The following is an 18,415-nucleotide window of genomic DNA, read 5'->3' as shown; positions in this document are numbered from 1 at the left end:
TATATACTCCTGATTTGGAAAGTTTATCGCTCTTACTCTGCAAGGAGTGAATTAAATTCCTATGTAGACTGTTTTTAGTAGAATAGGCGATTCTGAAATTATGGGCTCTGAGTAAACGCCCCAATTTGTAACTTATATTGCCTATGTAAGGGATAGATATTGTTGCCACCTGTTTGTCATCTACCGCATCCCCTAGGGTGGAAGACTTGAGAATATTGCTATAAATAATGGCTATAGACCTCAGTTGGTAAGACAGATGTATAATAAGAAAGTAAGGGGAAAAAAGTATAAACATAAAAAAGGCGGGTATTTTTCTCTGGCTTCAAAATAAAAATATTAAGCACAGTATAAACCACACTCGTGCTGATCTCCTGCACTTCCTTAATTTATACAAGTCAAGTGACAGAACGTACAAACTTGACATCCTTGCACATGAATGGCAAAGGCTAAGGCTATGTGGGAGAAGAAAAAAAACGTTTAAGAAAACATTCACTGAATCGCTTGTGCACGAGGCAATAGGCAATACCCCACCTGTAGAATGGGCACAGTTCTTGGTGCATTCTGAAAAGCTTCAGAAAGAATAATTTTACAGGAAAGTGATGATGAATAGCCTTGAACCTATCATCATAGATTTACAATCAGATTGTTTGGAAACATATTCAAATAGAAGCGATGGTAGCATAGCGATGTAGACTTTTTGGAACAAAGTAATAATATTTCCTAGTTTTAAAGACTTGTGGTTGAAAAATGTGTTTGTCAACGTATCAGTTGCGTACATAATAATGAGAACTTCCGAGCCTTTTTGATTAGGACTTTGTAACCTTTTAATTACACCTACTATAATGCTCAATATTTTTCCCAAGGAGATGTTAAACGTCTCCCGTCACGTTGCACGCTCTAATAACATGCGAGAATGCAGCTTTCATTAAAATTCCAGATGTAAGCCCATGTCATTTTCAAGGCATGAACTGTATAACGCCTTAAAATGACAATAACTGTTACTTGTCGGCATATCGGTGGTTTTCGCTGTTATCGGTCATTCTCTGGAGTTATTCGCAGATGATGATTGTTTTTTTGCTTGTTCAATGCCGTCTCTCACTGTAAAGTCGAGCGAGTTAGTTTACACTCATAATAACCTGTTAATAGCGAAAAATGTGACCATTTTTACAATAGTCTTTTCATTAGTCTTTTCTACCACTAATTCTTTTCAAGAGCAGTGATTACACTTAATTACAGTCAAACACATCAACACACACGTCTTATAAACATTTTTAAAAATTCTATTGAGTAGAAGTAGATGACAAACAACTATAACGATTTCGGTTTGTGCTTTAAGCTAATTTTGTTATGTATTAAATTTTTACTTATAATACAGTTCAAATCACAATAAATGATAATTATTGCAAGCAGTTTCAATGATCTTCTCGTTAGACAATAGTCATTTTCAGGAAAATTGTACTCCACGTTTTCACAAAGCTGTCAGCGGTTTTCGCCTCCTGAGAGTAAATCTGTGGAGCAGGGGACGCGACGTCTTCAAGATGTAAGTTAATATCTCTCTCATGACGACTAATCGAAATTGGTTTTAATATTTACTATTCCCCTCATAGATTTGAACGTATAAAACGACGTACTGTAGGCAAATGAACCTGAATGTTGTCTGCAGCAAAGCTGTTCGGCAATTTGTACTATGTTTGCCCGCTCTGTGCTGCCACACATGCGCAGTTCTCATCCCTTCACTGCTCTGCCTCTACGTGCAGAAACGCTGTCTTACGTGATGCGAGCTATAGCTGTAAATAACATTTGACGTGTTAATTTCTATATATTGTTAAGTAATCTTAGCCTAAAAAGTATTAAGAAACTTTGTAATGACAACTGAAACGAGTAATGGGTTTAGGTTTAAGTTAAAATTTAAAGGGATTCCCCCACAGAATGATGAGTTGGGAGAAACATTGTGACAAAAAGCTCCAGAACAGTTCACTTTGCGAGTCGAAAAGATTGTGAAGTAATGTGTGGTGTAATGCCCACGTACTGTATTGCGTGGTGATTAATAGGGGCATGATCATTGTTAAATGACCTTGGATGGACGGGAAGTAATTGCTACACATAATTCTTCGATATTAAGCTGCTATTTGCGAACCAAGCACAAGTGGCAACGTTATTACGAGAGCCACTGGGAAGTCGTTGTTTGCTGTGAAGGAGGCAAACATTATGTTACTGCATTACCCACTGTACTGGACAATATTAGAATGGGAATTACAACGTGGAAGCCACTGTGTGAAATATGTTAAACCATCCATCACTAGCAAAATCTCGTCGGAGGCTGCAACATGTTGCTCAACACAACAAAAAGACTGAAGTATTTATTTCTATGGTGAAGTTAATTATATTCTATTTTCCATAGTGACTGTCATATTGCAAAAGCCATGATTGGTCATCTTCTTGTACAAGTTAAGTAACACAAGCGTTTAAAAGCAACAAGCTTCATCACAGTGCCGGCCGATGTGGCCGAGTGGCTCTAGGCGCTTCAGTCTGGAACCGCGGGACCACTACGGTCGCAGGTTCGAATCTTGTCTCGGGCATGGATGTGTGTGATGTTCTTAGGTTACTTAGGTTTAAGTAGTTCTAAGTTCTAGGGGACTGATGACTTCAGATGTTAAGTCCCATAGTGCTCAGAGTCATTTTCTTCATCACAGTGTTGTTATTTCAGTAGATGTTTAGTGTGTCTTTTTCATATACTGTGATATTTAATCAGCAACATTTTAAGATCATAAGCTGAATATACTTAGGCATATATAAATCGCTGGCAATTATTATTGCAATAGTAAGCAAAGCATCAGACAGCGTTCAAAGTACCAGCAATTTTATTACATTGAGAAGCATAATAAAGGCAGTTGCAGAAGAAGGCAACAAAAGATATTGTGCATATTTTCATTACTACAAACAGATTATTGCTGTGGTGTTCAGAACATACGGCTTTACTGATTCATGGCATGTGACAAACAAAATTGATGTTTCAACAAAAGTGCAGGAAGATGTTGTTACATTGCACTGATGTACTACCAGTTCAAAAATTCTTCACGCTGAAAATTATCAGAAAACATGAGTGTAAAAAGTCATTTTCAGTCAGTGGTCAATACTGTGTAAAGATAATGTCAAAGGAAGATGTTTATTAGTTACAAGAACTAGAAAAACACCACCACATTAGCTATGGATCTTTAATGCTTAGCAGGATGATTTCACTCTACATTTCAGTGTTGTTTTACATAAAAGCGTCTCAAGCTTAAAACAGATCCATTCTGTACAGATGAAAGTATCTTTTTGTGTGGCAATGAAAGTGATACATGTGCAGGATTCATATTGTCCATAAGCAGTATATGTCTATTTCAAAGTGGTTATTACTTATATTATGTGCTCCCCTACCCATTGCTTGCTTGTCAAGTTACTACATCGCTTCAAAATTAAAGATTGTGTGGTAAGAGATTAGCTTAGCAGCGCCTAGAGCGATTAGTGAAATCAACACTGATTTCTTACTGCATGCGAGTGTCCTTCCATTATAATTATGACTCCAATCGCCGGCCAAGGTCATTTATAAGCGAAAACAGATGTATATAAGGAAAGAACTGGGTGGGGCATCACACGTGGTTTCCTGGTAATAGGACTTTCTTACTTGGACCTTGCGTTGAGAGAACATGTAGGCAAAGATGTTGCGAAAGTTAGGAAACAAAATTTTAAAGAGGATTTAGGTAAGAACAGTGCTAGTAAGTGTGAACAGGAACATTTTAAAAATTAATTGCTTATTTTGGCTATATAATATTAGAAAGTTTTCAGCATGGCGGACAAGCAGTCACTAGAAGAGGATCATAGACTATTAGCACACGTGGACAAAACGAATGCCATAGGCGGGAAAGCAAACATAAACAGTGTACAAGATAGTCCATTAAGTACAAAAGATACAGAATTTATAAGAGTGAAGCAAGTGCCGATAGATATCGACCAGGCAAGTTCAGAAGATTCAATTATGTATCCACTTTTGAATATCAAGCAAGAAAAAATAGATTCAGACCAAAAAGAGGTAGACAAGGCAATTATACATCCTATTGAAGTAGGAACAGTGAAAATGGGAGAAGGTCTGAACACATTGGATAGGGATAATTCAATAATGAGCGTGTTGCAAGCAATGTCCTCACAAATGAAGACACAATTCAGTAAGACAATACAAAAGGAAATTAAAACTATGCACAATGTCGATACAAAATTTAGTCAAACTATGCAAACTGTAGATGCGAAATTTAGTCAACAAATCCAGTAAATACAGGCACTGGATGCTAAACAAGATCAAACCATGCAAAAGGTAAATCAATTACAACAGTCACTGATAACTCATATAAATCAGTTAATACAGGCGTTTGAAACTAAACACTAACAGGCCATACAAACATTAATAGATAAGGTCACACAACTGGGTGGGAAGTTAGACGAAAATGCAGGTTTAATCTGTAAGTCATTAAAAGAGTAACTTGAGGAAGAGGTAATGGATTTTGTAGACCAGAAAGTAATGAAGAAGCAACAAAACAGGTAGTTAATGAAAGGAGACGCAGGTGCGAGGAAAGGATAAGCACTGTAGTAACTACTGTCCAGGAAGTACAAGCTGAAACTGATATTAAAATTCAGAGCTTTGGAAAATCTGTGCCTGAGAGATTAAATGAAAGTGTCACTAAAATAAGTACTGAAGTAGATAATAAAAATAAATCATTAGCAGAAAAAAGTTACTGCATAAGAGAATAAAAGTATGTTAGCACCTCATATTGCATTTGGAGATGCAAGCCAAAATCAGTTAAGGATTGAAATAGAAAATTTCGCCGCAAAAGGTGAAATTCATCCAATGAGTTTTATGATGTCATGTAGGAAGTTGATCCCTAAAGAACTCCAAGAGAAACAGAGAGTAATAACAGCTGAAAATAGACTCAGCGGCGATGTTAGTAACTGGTTCTTTAAAGCTACAGAAGAATGTGAAACTTTGATGGTATTCTCAAGGAAGTTGAATAATATTACTGAATGGGAATGTGACAAAGCTGATAGTTAGAATGAAATAATTCAAAATTTTAATGGAAATATACTGCTTTCTCGTTTGGTAGAAAATGCTACCAGTACTATGTAGTGCCATTTGGATTGAATATATCTGTATCCATATTCATATGAGCATTGGACAGGGTGTTAGGAAAATATCTGTGTAGTAAAATTACAGTCTATGTGTATGATGTTTCATGGCTACCAAGAATGGGGAAGATCATTGTAAGTTAGTAAGGGAAGTGTTCCAAGCTTTGAGAAAACATCGAATGACTTTCAGGATAAAGAAATTTGAATTTGTTGAAACTGAGTTTAAGTTTCTAGGGTACTTGCTATCGAATGAAGGCCTCAGAAAAGACCCAGAAAAAATTATTCCTCTAAAAGAATTTCGAGTTCCAAAGTGTAGGAAACAGCTAAAATCATTTTTAGGATTATGCAGTTTTTATAGAAAGTTTGTGTCTGAGCAAGCTTTTAACAGTCCAGCACTTAATGGCTCGTTAAGAAAGAATGTCAACAGCATTTAAACAACTTAAATCTAAAACTGAGTGAGGGAAGCATTTTGAGTCATCTAGATTTAGGACTACCATTTTGCCTGGAGACAGACAGGATTTCCTATAGCTTAGGAGCACATCTATTTGAAATATGGAACAAAGGTGGGAAAGAGGAAAGGAAATATATAGCATTTTCCAGTAGAACATTAAGTATATGTGTGCACAACTACACTACACCAGAAAGAGGTGTTAGCAATTATATGGGCATTTAAAAAGTTGTACAACATTTTATAAAGTGGTAATATATTCTGATCATCAGGCTTTGACATTTCTGACACAATGTAAACTTCTACACGACAGGTTGACCAGATGGGTACTACATTTACTACAGTTTGGTTTTGAAATACATTATGTAAAGGGTGAATAGAATGTTGTAGCAGATGCATTACCAAGGTTACCAATAGGTATGGAAGACGGTGGGGATGGTTTTAGGAACTGAAGGGCGGAAAAGGATGTATTACATAAAAGGAGTTGAGCCAAAGAAGGAAATCAAAAGTATCTGTAGATACTTGAGAAGGGAACAGAAAAGTGAACCATTTCTGAAATTGGTAAAATCTGAGCTTAGTAAAATGAGGAATGATAAAGTATCACAGTATTAGTGTATATTTAATGGCCTACTGTGCAGAAGTAAAGATGTGATGACTGATGTATGGAAGGTGTCATGGCCAGAAAAACATGTGATCTCTTTAATTGACTGTATCCAAGAGAGTTATGAGCATTGTGGAAGTAAAAAGAGCGTAGAAGAGTTAATGGTATCAGTATATTTTAGTAATGTGGCTAGGAGAGTGCATGAGTGAATAAAGGCCTCTAACTTATGTCAAAAGCTTAGGTGAGCGACCAAAGGAGTAGGGGTCTCATGTAACCTATATTGCCTGATGATGTGTTAGAATTAGTTGCTTTGGATCTCTTTGATCCATTACTAGGAAAAACATGAGTTTTCCGTTAGTTTTAGCAGCAGTGGATGCGTTCTCTAAATTTATCAGACTGCACCCCTTGAGAAATGCCATGAATGATAAGATGATCAAGGACTATCTTATACAAGTAGGCAAACCTAAAGGCATTTTAATGGATAACAGATCTCAGTTTGTGCGCAAGAAATGGAAAAATGTATGAGATCTCAGGGAGTAGAGTTAAAATATATAGCAGCTTACCATGTCACAAGTAATGAAGCCAAGAATTGTATAAGAGAAATAGTCAGGCTGTGCCAGACATTCTGTGCTGATAAAACACAGTACTTGGGGAAAACATGTGCCAGACAGAAGTGTTAAACAATTTACTCATGTGAGTGCAGGGTTTACACCCATTGAAATCATGAAGGAAATAACAGAGCCAAATATTATTGAGGAGAATAATCTATTTCTAACTTGGAAGGACATGGATATGGATGAACAGAAGAATTTGGCTAGAAAGCATTAAGCAAAGTGTTAAAGGTAAGAATAGGCATTATGGACAGACTAGACTGACCAAAATAATATTTTGTGATCAGATTATTGTGAAATCACATCAAAAATCTAAAGAAATTGCTGTTGAGATTACCAATTTTTTCCACATATACACTCCTGTAAATTGAAATAAGAACACCGTGAATTAATTGTCCCAGGAAGGGGAAACTTTATTGACACATTCCTGGGGTCGGATACATCACATGATCACACTGACAGACCCACAGGCACATAGACACAGACAACAGAGCATGCACAATGTCGGCACTAGTACAGTGTATATCCACCTTTCGCAGCAATGCACGCTGCTATTCTCCCATGGAGACGATCGTAGAGATGCTGGATGTAGTCCTGTGGAACGGCTTGCCATGCCATTTCCACCTGGCGCCTCAGTTGGACCAGCGTTCGTGCTGGACGTGCAAACCGCGTGAGACGACGCTTCATCCAGTCCCAAACATGCTCAATGGGGGACAGATCCGAAGATCTTGCTGGCCAGGGTAGTTGACTTACACCTTCTAGAGCACGTTGGGTGGCACGGGATACATGCGGACGTGCATTGTCCTGTTGGAACAGCAAGTTCCCTTGCCGGTTTAGGAATGTAGGAATGGTAGAACGATGGGTTCGATGACGGTTTGGGTGTACCGTGCACTATTCAGTGTCCCCTCGACGATCACCAGAGGTGTACGGCCAGTGTAGAGATCGCTCCCCGCACCATGATGCCGGGTGTTGGCCCTGTGTGCCTCGGTCGTATACAGTCCTGATTGTGGCGCTCGCCTGCACGGCGCCAAACACGCATACGACCATCATTGGCACCAAGGCAGAAGCGACTCTCATCGCTGAAGACGACACGTCTCCATTCGTCCCTCCATTCACGCCTGTCGCGACACCACTGGAGGCGGGCTGCACGATGTTGGGGCATGAGTGGAAGACGGCCTAACGGTGTGCGGGACCGTAGCCCAGCTTCATGTAGACGGTTGCGAATGGTCCTCGCCGATACCCCAGGAGCAACAGTGTCCCTAATTTGCTGGGATGTGGCGGTGCGGTCCCCTACGGCACTGCGTAGGATCCTACGGTCTTGGCGTGCATCCGTGCGTCGCTGCGGTCCGGTCCCAGGTCGACGGGCACGTGCACCTTCCGCCGACCACTGGCGACAACATCGATGTACTGTGGAGAACTCACGCCCCACGTGTTGAGCAATTAGGCGGTACGTCCACCCGGCCTCCCGCTTGCCCACTATACGCCCTCGCTCAAAGTCCGTCAACTGCACATACGGTTCACGTTCACGCTGTCGCGGCATGCTACCAGTGTTAAAGACTGCGATGGAGCTCCGTATGCCACGGCAAACTGGCTGACACTGACGGCAGCGGTGAACAAATGCTGTGCAGCTAGCGCCATTCGACGGCCAACACCGCGGTTCCTGGTGTGTCCGCTGTGCCGTGCGTGTGATCATTGCTTGTACAGCCCTCTCGCGGTGTCCGGAGCAAGTGTGGTGGGTCTGACACACCGGTGTCAATGTGTTCTTTTTTCCATTTCCAGGAGTGTATAAAGGACCCTTTGAGGTGGCGAATATACTACATTCCAATGCATAATATTTGATATTTCCCATATCAAGTGTTAAGTATGGAGTGAGGAATACTGTGGACCTTAACCTGTATAAGTAAAGAGGAAAAGACTAAGTCAAAATTATATATATATATATACTCCTGGAAATTGAAATAAGAACGCCGTGAATTCATTGTCCCAGGAAGGGGAAACTTTATTGACACATTCCTGGGGTCAGATACATCACATGATCACACTGACAGAACCACAGGCACATAGACACAGGCAACAGAGCATGCACAATGTCGGCACTAGACAGTGTATATCCACCTTTCGCAGCAATGCACGCTGCTATTCTCCCATGGAGACGATCGTAGAGATGCTGGATGTAGTCCTGTGGAACGGCTTGCCATGCCATTTCCACCTGGCGCCTCAGTTGGACCAGCGTTCGTGCTGGACGTGAAGACCGCGTGAGACGACGCTTCATCCAGTCCCAAACATGCTCAATGGGGGACAGATCCGGAGATCTTGCTGGCCAGGGTAGTTGACTTACACCTTCTAGAGCACGTTGGGTGGCACGGGATACATGCGGATGTGCATTGTCCTGTTGGAACAGCAAGTTCCCTTGCCGGTCCAGGAATGGTAGAACGATGGGTTCGATGACGGTTTGGATGTACCGTGCACTATTCAGTGTCCCCTCGACGATCACCAGAGGTGTACGGCCAGTGTAGGAGATCGCTCCCCACACCATGATGCCGGGTGTTGGCCCTGTGTGCCTCGGTCGAATGCAGTCCTGATTGTGGCGCTCACCTGCACGGCGCCAAATACGCATACGACCATCATTGGCACCAAGGCAGAAGCGACTCTCATCGCTGAAGACGACACGTCTCCATTCGTCCCTCCACTCAAGCCTGTCGCGACACCACTGGAGGCGGGCTGCACGATGTTGGGGCGTGAGCGGAAGACGGCCTAGCGGTGTCCGGGACCGTAGCCCAGCTTCATGGAGACGGTTGCGAATGGTCCTCGTCGATACCCCAGGAGCAACAGTGTCCCTAATTTGCTGGGAAGTGGCGGTGCGGTCCTCTACGGCACTGAGTAGGATCCTACGGTCTTGGCGTGCATCCGTGCGTCGCTGCGGTCTGGTCCCAGGTCGACGGGCACGTGCACCTTCCGCCGACCACTGGCGACAATATCGATGTACTGTGGAGAACTCACGCCCCACGTGTTGAGCAATTCGGCGGTACGTCCACCCGGCCTCCCGCTTGCCCACTATACGCCCTCGCTCAAAGTCCGTCAACTGCACATACGGTTCACGTTCACGCTGTCGCGGCATGCTACCAGTGTTAAAGACTGCGATGGAGCTCCGTATGCCACGGCAAACTGGCTGACACTGACGGCAGCGGTGAACAAATGCTGCGCAGCTAGCGCCATTCGACGGCCAACACCGCGGTTCCTGGTGTGTCCGCTGTGCCGTGCGTGTGATCATTGCTTGTACAGCCCTCTCGCGGTGTCCGGAGAAAGTGTGGTGGGTCTGACACACCGGTGTCAATGTGTTCTTTTTTCCATTTCCAGGAGTGTATATATATAAACCAAGTATGAGTGAAAGATAGGACTTTCATAAGACAAAATATTTCAAATATTATGGACATTCTAGTAATGAAGAACTGTGAGATAGATGTAAGGTATCAGAATGACGAACACTATCTAAATATTAGTTAAAATAGATTTTAAATTGATTCATTGAACAATAAATTTGGTGTACATTTAAGTACAGAAAGGTCTAGGTAGACAATAAGGTTAGTTTGATGCTTGGTGTATTGATTGTAGTGATAATTATATTAGCAGAAAATATTTTGAGTTACTGAACAATATTGACAAAGACTTGAAATCAAGTCACTACGAAATTTTCTTGGTCTCAGGATCTTAAAATAAGATCTAAAAAAATGTATGGTTTAGGTTATTGTAATTTTATGAAATTTTACTAAGTACCAAGGGAATTATCAGCAGGATGCGTGTACAAAGACACTCAACGAGTGACATGTTTGATAAAAAAAAAAAATACGAGTAAAATACAGCCAAATTATCAACTCTTAAGTTGCCGCCGTGTACATGTATGTCAGCCGAGAGCTGAAGCCTCGCTACAAATTCATTCTCGCTGTGCCTTTAAAAGCGTTAGTGTTTACGTTCCAAATTACAAACTTTGCTCAATGTGGCGACCATTTATAAATTGAAAATTTGTGGTAAAGGCTATGGGACCAAACGGCTGAGGTCATCGATCCCTAGGCTTACGCACTACTTAATCTAACTTAAACTAAGTTACGCTACGGACAACACACGCACCCATGCCTGAGGGAGGACTCGAACCTCCGACGGGGGGAGCCGGGCGAAGCGTGCGTGACAAGACGCCTTAAACCGCACGGAGACCCCTCGCAACAACCATTTGTATCGTCAACAGCCTGGGACCTCACTAGAGGTACAGTTTTACAATTGTTCGCAACATTGTTCGAACGGTGGACCATGTAATGTTCAGCTGTCGTGACACAGCTCGTTCCCTGCTTGAAGATCGCACATTGCGTCCAGCATGCTCATTTATGGCAACAGTAACATCTTCAGCAATCTGAGGCGCAATAGGCCGTCGGCCTCTCCTAGGAGCAATTCCCAGGCCGCCATCTGTGTGTGGCGTGTTTATAATTATGTATTATTTATATTTTAGGACAATTAAAATGTAAATCACGCACCACGTGTCATAAAGAGAGAATGTAAACCGTCTGCGGATGAATCACAACGATTTCAAACCGGTAACGGTAGCCTCTGAATAAAGGAACTGAAAGTAAATTTGTGGCTGGTTGCTGTCCTAACACCATCAACATTTGTCTTAAAATTGGAGAGATTCAAACCCACACGGAGGCTTATCGGGCATCATTCTTCCCGGGAATTATTTGCGACTGGAACAGGAAAAAGAGGGAAGTGACGGTGATACACAAAGAATCCTCGGTCACACACCGCGAAGTAACTTGCTGAGCATAGATGTAGATGCAGATTTACGTACAGATGAAGAGGCAACCTGTGGAAATAACGAACACTGTACCAGGATCGCGAAGATCACGGTGCTAGGTAGGCAGTGTCGCCGGCAGTGAGGCAGAACGGTTTCTGAGGAGCAGCACCCCAACAACAAGGCAGGTAGATCCGGGTGGGAACGGAACGGCTTTCTACACGCGTGCGCGGGGGCTTCCAAACTGTGACGTCAGTCGAGAGCGCAGCCACCAACCGGGTACGGTCTGTGGGGCGCCTCAGTCGGCTGATGACAACCGGGGAGTGGGACGTGCCATGTACGCCTTCGGTTGTTAGTGATATGAGGGTGCGACGTTTCCTCTCCCGCGCGGGGCTCTCGAAGTGGCCGTGTGCTGCAATCGTGCTTCTGCTCGTAGCGGCAACCAGCGCCAGAAGCGGTGGTGAGTCTATAGCTGAATGCATTAATAATTAATGATCTTGTGTGTGCATATGGGCAAACAGGGAGAAAATTGACGCCTGTCACTGTTGCAATACGTGAACATTATTACCACGCTATGATAATGCATGACTATTGTCGCTCGTATGGCTTAATAGCTTTGTTAATTAAGACACTGTAAACAACCATGGTAGGCGCAGTGGTTAGCACACTGGACTCGCATTCGGGAGGACGACGGTTCAATCCCGTCTCCAGCCATCCTGATTTAGGTTTTCCGTGATTTCCCTAAATCGTTTCAGGCAAATGCCGGGATGGTTCCTTTGAAAGGGCACGGCCGATTTCCTTCCCAATCCTTCCCTAACCCGAGCTTGCGCTCCGTCTCTAATGACCTCGTTGTCGACGGGACGTTAAACACTAACCACCACCACCAACCATGGTACTCTAGTCCAGTTTAAACATAAAAACATAGAGCTTGCAATAGCAGAAGCGATCTCGCGTTGCTTTGTGTGGCGGGGGAGAGGGGGGAGGGGATGTGAAGGGGAAAAACATATACAGCTTATCACATATTTCGTGCCACGCCCATTGTTGACGGAAAGTGCCTGTTTGTTTCCCATTATAAACAGAATCAATTTTAGAGAGTAAATTTAAGCGCCCGTTCAGTAGAGCGGTCACAAATTAGTCTACTGCGGTATTTGTTTCATCTACGTACTAACTGCCCTGTTGGAAATGATCGTATGGCATTGTTGGCCGGGAGGCCCCATTCGGGGGAGTTTGGCCGCCGTATTTCAAGTCCTTTTTAGGTGACGCCACATCGACGACTTGCGAGTCAATGATGATGAAGGAGAAACAACACTCGGTCCCCTGCCGGGAATCGAACCCGGGCCCCCTCCGTGGTAGTCGCTAACGCTACGGCTGCGATACGGGGCGGACTACTACCCTGTTGACACATATCGATAAAAACAAATACGCCTCTAGACTAATTTGGGACCACGCTATTGGATGGGAGGGTAAAATTCCGCTTTACAAACTATATTTACAAATCGTTTTGTTTGTAATCGAAAACAAAGCGATGCTTTCTGTTGTCACGGTGCATCGCATGAAAGGCGTAATGACTCCATAATTAGGTTACAAAAACGAAATTACAATTTTCAGTAAATGATTTATACAGAGAATTTGTTATAAATCTGCCGAAACATCACAGAAAATGCGCATTACGATTCTTAGGAGGGACAAAAATGGTTCAAATGGCTCTGAGCACTATGGGACTTAACATCTGAGGTCATCAGTCCCCTAGAACTTAGAACTACTTAAACCTAACTAACCTAAGGACATCACACACATCCATGCCCGAGGCAGGATTCGAACCTGCAACCGTAGCAGTCGCGCGGTTCCGGACTGCGCGCCCAGAACAGCTTTTTTTTTTTTTTTGTAATCTCATTTTGTTCGTTATTGTTCGTTTCAATTGTTCGTGGTGGACGTCACCTGACGCCCATTAAAGTTCGTTACTGATCCATTCACTCAGTTTTTTTATTACAGAGGGCAGCTAACCCTCTGACCGAACACGCTGAGCTACCGTGCCGGCTACCGCTTAGACCACCGCGGCCGGCTAGGAGGGATACTCTGTATATTTTTCTTCGCTTTAGAAACGGTCTAAAATGTTCTTAGGCTGACGTAAATATTTTAACTTCTGCCGCGTTTTATCTAATTACTTTTTGTATTTACCGGGAATCGCAGCGCCAAAGTGTTACATTGTACGTTTTAAAAGTTTAATGTTGAGGACACACCAACACTTCCTACAAGTCATTCAACACTAAATAGTATGCTTTACATGCTTTCTACGTGATCCACGAACAGACGTCTAGCATTGGGCTGAATACTTTCTCACAAACGAAACGTGTATATTTTGACACTATCAATTCACGCTTCAGAGGTAACTACTGGATTGTTTAGGCTTCGTTATGACAAACTTATGGATATTTCCCTCAGTTCACATTTCTTATTTGATTTAAGCACCGCCTAGAACGTCTCGAGTCGCCTCTATCCAAGGAGGATGGTTTGCAGCATTTAGGCAACTGACTTATCCGCTAGTAGCATCCAAGACAATGATTAGTGACTTAACGTATGCCTCGAAAATTTGCGGCATTTGTTATATAAGCAGTTATCTTACCTGATAGCTTGAAGGGCTTAATAACATGGTTCTTCTAGTTCAAACTTCCATCAATATGTTCACCTAAAAATTTGGAGCATTGTGTCCTTCATCAGTTGTTAGTATGATCTCTTCGTTGAACAGTAGTGAATAGAGTATTTTTGTTCAAAATTTAGGGAGAGTCCATTTTCGGAGAAACTCTCAATAATTTTTTGGAAAGCGTCATTTACAGTCCCTTCTGTTGCTCTTCAAAGCTTGTGCTCAACGACGCAAAGACTACAGTTATCTACATTCGCCAGATATCTTGTATTTGGTCTCTGCAGTCGGCCATCGCTGTATTCAGAAAAGATCTGGAGTCAGAGCACCGTCTCTAACGACACCTATACCCACGATACTTTAAATTCCAGCTTTCCTTTTCCAAATAAATTGTAAGACAGCCTAAACACACAGCTCTCATCAAAAAGTCAAAAGTTCAACAGTGCCTTGTGCAAAAATGTGAAAGTGTGTTATAAAAAGAGTGTTTTGTGTGAAGTGCAATTAACTGCTTCTCGACATATTTTTGATGTAAGGTAGGTCTGAAATTCATAAATAAGGACTCTCCTTGGTCATGCGGTGACTGTTCACTAATATTAGCACTAGTGTGAACTCAACAGTCAAATTCTTTAAACTGCTGCAAAACGATTTGGATACGCTTGAAACATAGATTTTAGCAATAAAGAAAAAAATGGGAGACCGTAGTTTCTCCCTAAGTATAAAATATTCAAATAACTTAAGGGAAAGCAGGCGCTTGACGTCAACAACCGCCAATATTTCGACAGGAGCACACACTGCCATTTGCAAGGACACACACACACACACACACACACACACACACACACACACACACACACACACACACACACACTAGCGCAACCACAAACCGCAGATGACGGACGTCAAGAGTTGTCGATAGTGAAATTAATAATCAACAGGTGACATAGAATAAGCTCTGTGTCTCTGTTTTTTTTTTTTTTTTTTTTTTTTTGACAAATGAGACAGCCAGATTTCATGCAGAATTTAAAAAAACACCATCTCTATTTATAAGGTTACTTGCTAATTTAATTTCTACAGTTTCCTTAATAACACTATCCCATTACCTGGAAGTTCATACCAGAATCTCCGTGTTTATTCCAAAGGATTACTGGGGTGCCAAGACAATGCTGCTCGGCTCTTGTAAACGTGTGTGCCGCTTATGCTCCGTACACCGGTCCTTCACAGTTCTGATGGTCTGATCAGTATATGACATGCCACAACTGTTAGGTATACGGTAGACACCCGTCTAATGCAAATCAAGATCATCCATTGCGGAACCTGAAAGGACAGTCATCTTAGATGGTGGTCGGAACATGCACTTCACATCATATTTCCGCAAAGTACGAGTTTGTCAGCTGACTTTGCCCATCCCGAAGTCACCTTTTGTCAGAGTATAGTAGAAGATAGATTAGAAGTGCGTTGCACTATCGATCAACCGTACACCGAGTGAACAATGATAATATCGAGGTGGCGCCAAAGTGTACGGGCTTTTTGCCTTGCGCGGAAAGTATTTCGAACAGGATTGTTCGCACTTCCAGTGATCTACGATAAACTGCTGATAGAAGAGGAGAAAGTTCTTTACCTTGATTTTCGTAGAGTCCTGTAGGTATCTCATCTAGTTCAAAAATGGTTCAAATGGCTCTGAGCACTATGGGACTTAACATCTATGGTCATCAGTCCCCTAGAACTTAGAACTACTGAAACCTAACTAACCTAAAGACGTCACACAACACCCAGCCATCACGAGGCAGAGAAAATCCCTGACCCCGCCGGGAATCGAACCCGGAAACCCGGGCGTGGGAAGCGAGAACGCTACCGCACGACCACGAGATGCGGGATTTCATCTAATTCTGATGCCTTTACATACTAAGTGATTGTATGTAGGTAGCAACTTAAATAGTGGCAACATTGCTGTGGAGACACTCTGCAATAGAATCTACTATTGCCGCTGGTACCACACCTGTTGACATACCTACCTTACCTGCGAGCAAATGGACTCGCCCGTCCGACGTCACCGGCGTGCGCACAATCGAGAGAAAAACATTCACTTGTGAGCGAGCGGTTTAACGTAACGGTGTCAATATGTTTTGGAAACAGGAACAACGGAGTTGGATCAGGATTGAATGTACCAGAGGTCGTACAGCACGGAGATCTCATCAAGGTCTTCAAGAGGCGTGCGGGGAATCGGCATTGCCGAACAGAACAGTGGCACGTTGGGTAAAAGACTTCTACAAGGTCGGCAAACTGTGGCAGACATGTATCGGGCAGGCCGTCCTAGCGTCTCTGAAGAAGAAGTGCACGCTGTTGCCTCGTTGTTGTTGTTGTGGTCTTCAGTCCTGTGACTGGTTTGATGCAGCTCTCCATGCTACTCTATCCTGTGCAAGCTTGTTGCCTCGTTAGTGGACAGTAACCGATGCCATACGATTCGTGAGCTCGCCCATGAAACCGGATTAGCGCATACGACTTTGCTTCGCAGCCTGAAGGAACGCCTGAGCATACGAAAAATTGCATCACGATGGGTTCCGCATGAATTGACGGAAATGCAGGAATGGATGCGTTACGATGCTGTTCAGATGCACTTGGAGCGCTATGATCGGGAAGGAGAGGCTTTCTTACGCAGTAACGTTAGCAGTGGATGAGACATGGGCCACATTATACGAGACAAAAATGAAACGCCATTCCAACGAATGGCGTCATTATGGATCGCCGCGAAAGTCGAAAGTGGGTCAGAACCCCAGTATGTTGAAAGTTATTGTGATTCTCATGTACGACTGTGGTGGTGTTATCCTAACGCATTACGTTCCTCCACGGCAAACAGTCAATGCACAGTATTACTGTTCGTTTTTGGAGCATCACCTGCGATCAGCTTTGCGAAAGAAGCGGCGACACTTTCTGCGCAGGCCACCCATCATTTTGTACGACAATGCGCTGGCGCATACAACGTAAACTGTGGCTGCTCTGTTCGGTCGATAGGACTGGGAAGTACTGTACCATCCACCATCCCCGGACTTAAGTCCTTGTGGCTTTGATTTGATTCCGAAGATGAAGGAACCACTTCGTGGCGTTCGCTTCAGAACTGTTCCAGAGATTCGACAGGCAGTAGACTGCTCCATTCGCACCATCAACAGAACAGGTTCTGCTAACGGTATACCACAACGCTGGTGACTGCTTTGAAGGACAGTAACAGGTGCAAACATGTAACTCTTTTGCATTGGTTGTGAGTGAATAGTTGCCACTATTTAAGTTCCAACCCTTGTAGTTGCTTTTTTGTTCAGCGATCGGTTATTTCAGTATCCACCATGTTGTCACATGATGATTAACAGGAGAGACTGTGTTACGATCTTCAGCGGTCAAACAATTTCGGAGGACAAAAATCAATATTTTATTGCCTTTCCTCTGTTATGTCCCATTCCGGTGCCAGCATAGTCTGTGAGTGAGTGAACAGATGATTTCGATCCGCTTACTGATTTCAATTTTGACCCGTAGTCATCGTTTCCCTCTTTGTGACTGCAGTTGCTTATAGAGAAAGAATACTTTGGTGGTCTCAACGTAAAATTTTACGACCGCCAATCTAACGAGCAGTCCTACTGTCTCACGAAGAAGATTCGTGAAGAATCGCTTAACATGCTAAAGAGATAACTGTAGCGGCGCTTGAGAACATGTCATTATTTTCGAATGTATTAGCTCAAGATCAGCCGTCTAATCTCGAAAAATCATTGGAAAAGAACAATGCGCCCTGCAGCGTTAAAAATGAACGCCAACGGATATACAAACCTCATACGTTCACCAGCTCGATATAATACTCAGACCATAATCTTGATCAATTTGAGCTCCACAGCTGACTACTATTAATGATTAATCAGAACGACTGGTTCGTTCGTTAGAACATCAGGTTGGCGAGTTGTGCCAATATCATGATTTAACCCTAGAAACACCAAGATATTTTAGGTCACACGGAGCACCAACCAAGGGCAAGTTTAGCCCGTGTTACAATAAGTTGTAAATCTTGTAATTTGTTGTAATATGTATTTATTTTGTGTAATTCTGTTTCCATTGAGATATTAGTTTAACAGGAAATAGTGACAATATAATTGCAAGCTTAATTTTTTAACACTCATAGGTTGAATATAACAACCAAGAATGGTCA

General features: G+C 42.8%; 1 protein-coding gene across 1 annotated transcript in view; it reads left to right on the top strand.

Moving 5' to 3' along the window:
• The first annotated feature begins 11,879 nt into the window (after positions 1-11,879).
• The window catches only part of LOC126335512 (serine protease snake-like), a 205,031-nt gene continuing 198,495 nt past the window's right edge, over positions 11,880-18,415 (top strand). The window contains exon 1 of the mRNA XM_049998867.1: positions 11,880-12,054. Coding sequence (XP_049854824.1) covers positions 11,904-12,054 — 151 coding nt within the window. The 5' untranslated portion in view covers positions 11,880-11,903. The remainder of the gene's footprint in view (positions 12,055-18,415) is intronic.

The sequence above is a fragment of the Schistocerca gregaria genome, chromosome 2 (genome assembly GCF_023897955.1).
Source record: "Schistocerca gregaria isolate iqSchGreg1 chromosome 2, iqSchGreg1.2, whole genome shotgun sequence".
In the NCBI taxonomy this organism is placed as follows: Eukaryota; Metazoa; Arthropoda; class Insecta; order Orthoptera; family Acrididae; genus Schistocerca; species Schistocerca gregaria.
Note: the sequence above shows the minus strand (reverse complement) of the source record. Positions and strands in the feature narration are given on the sequence as shown.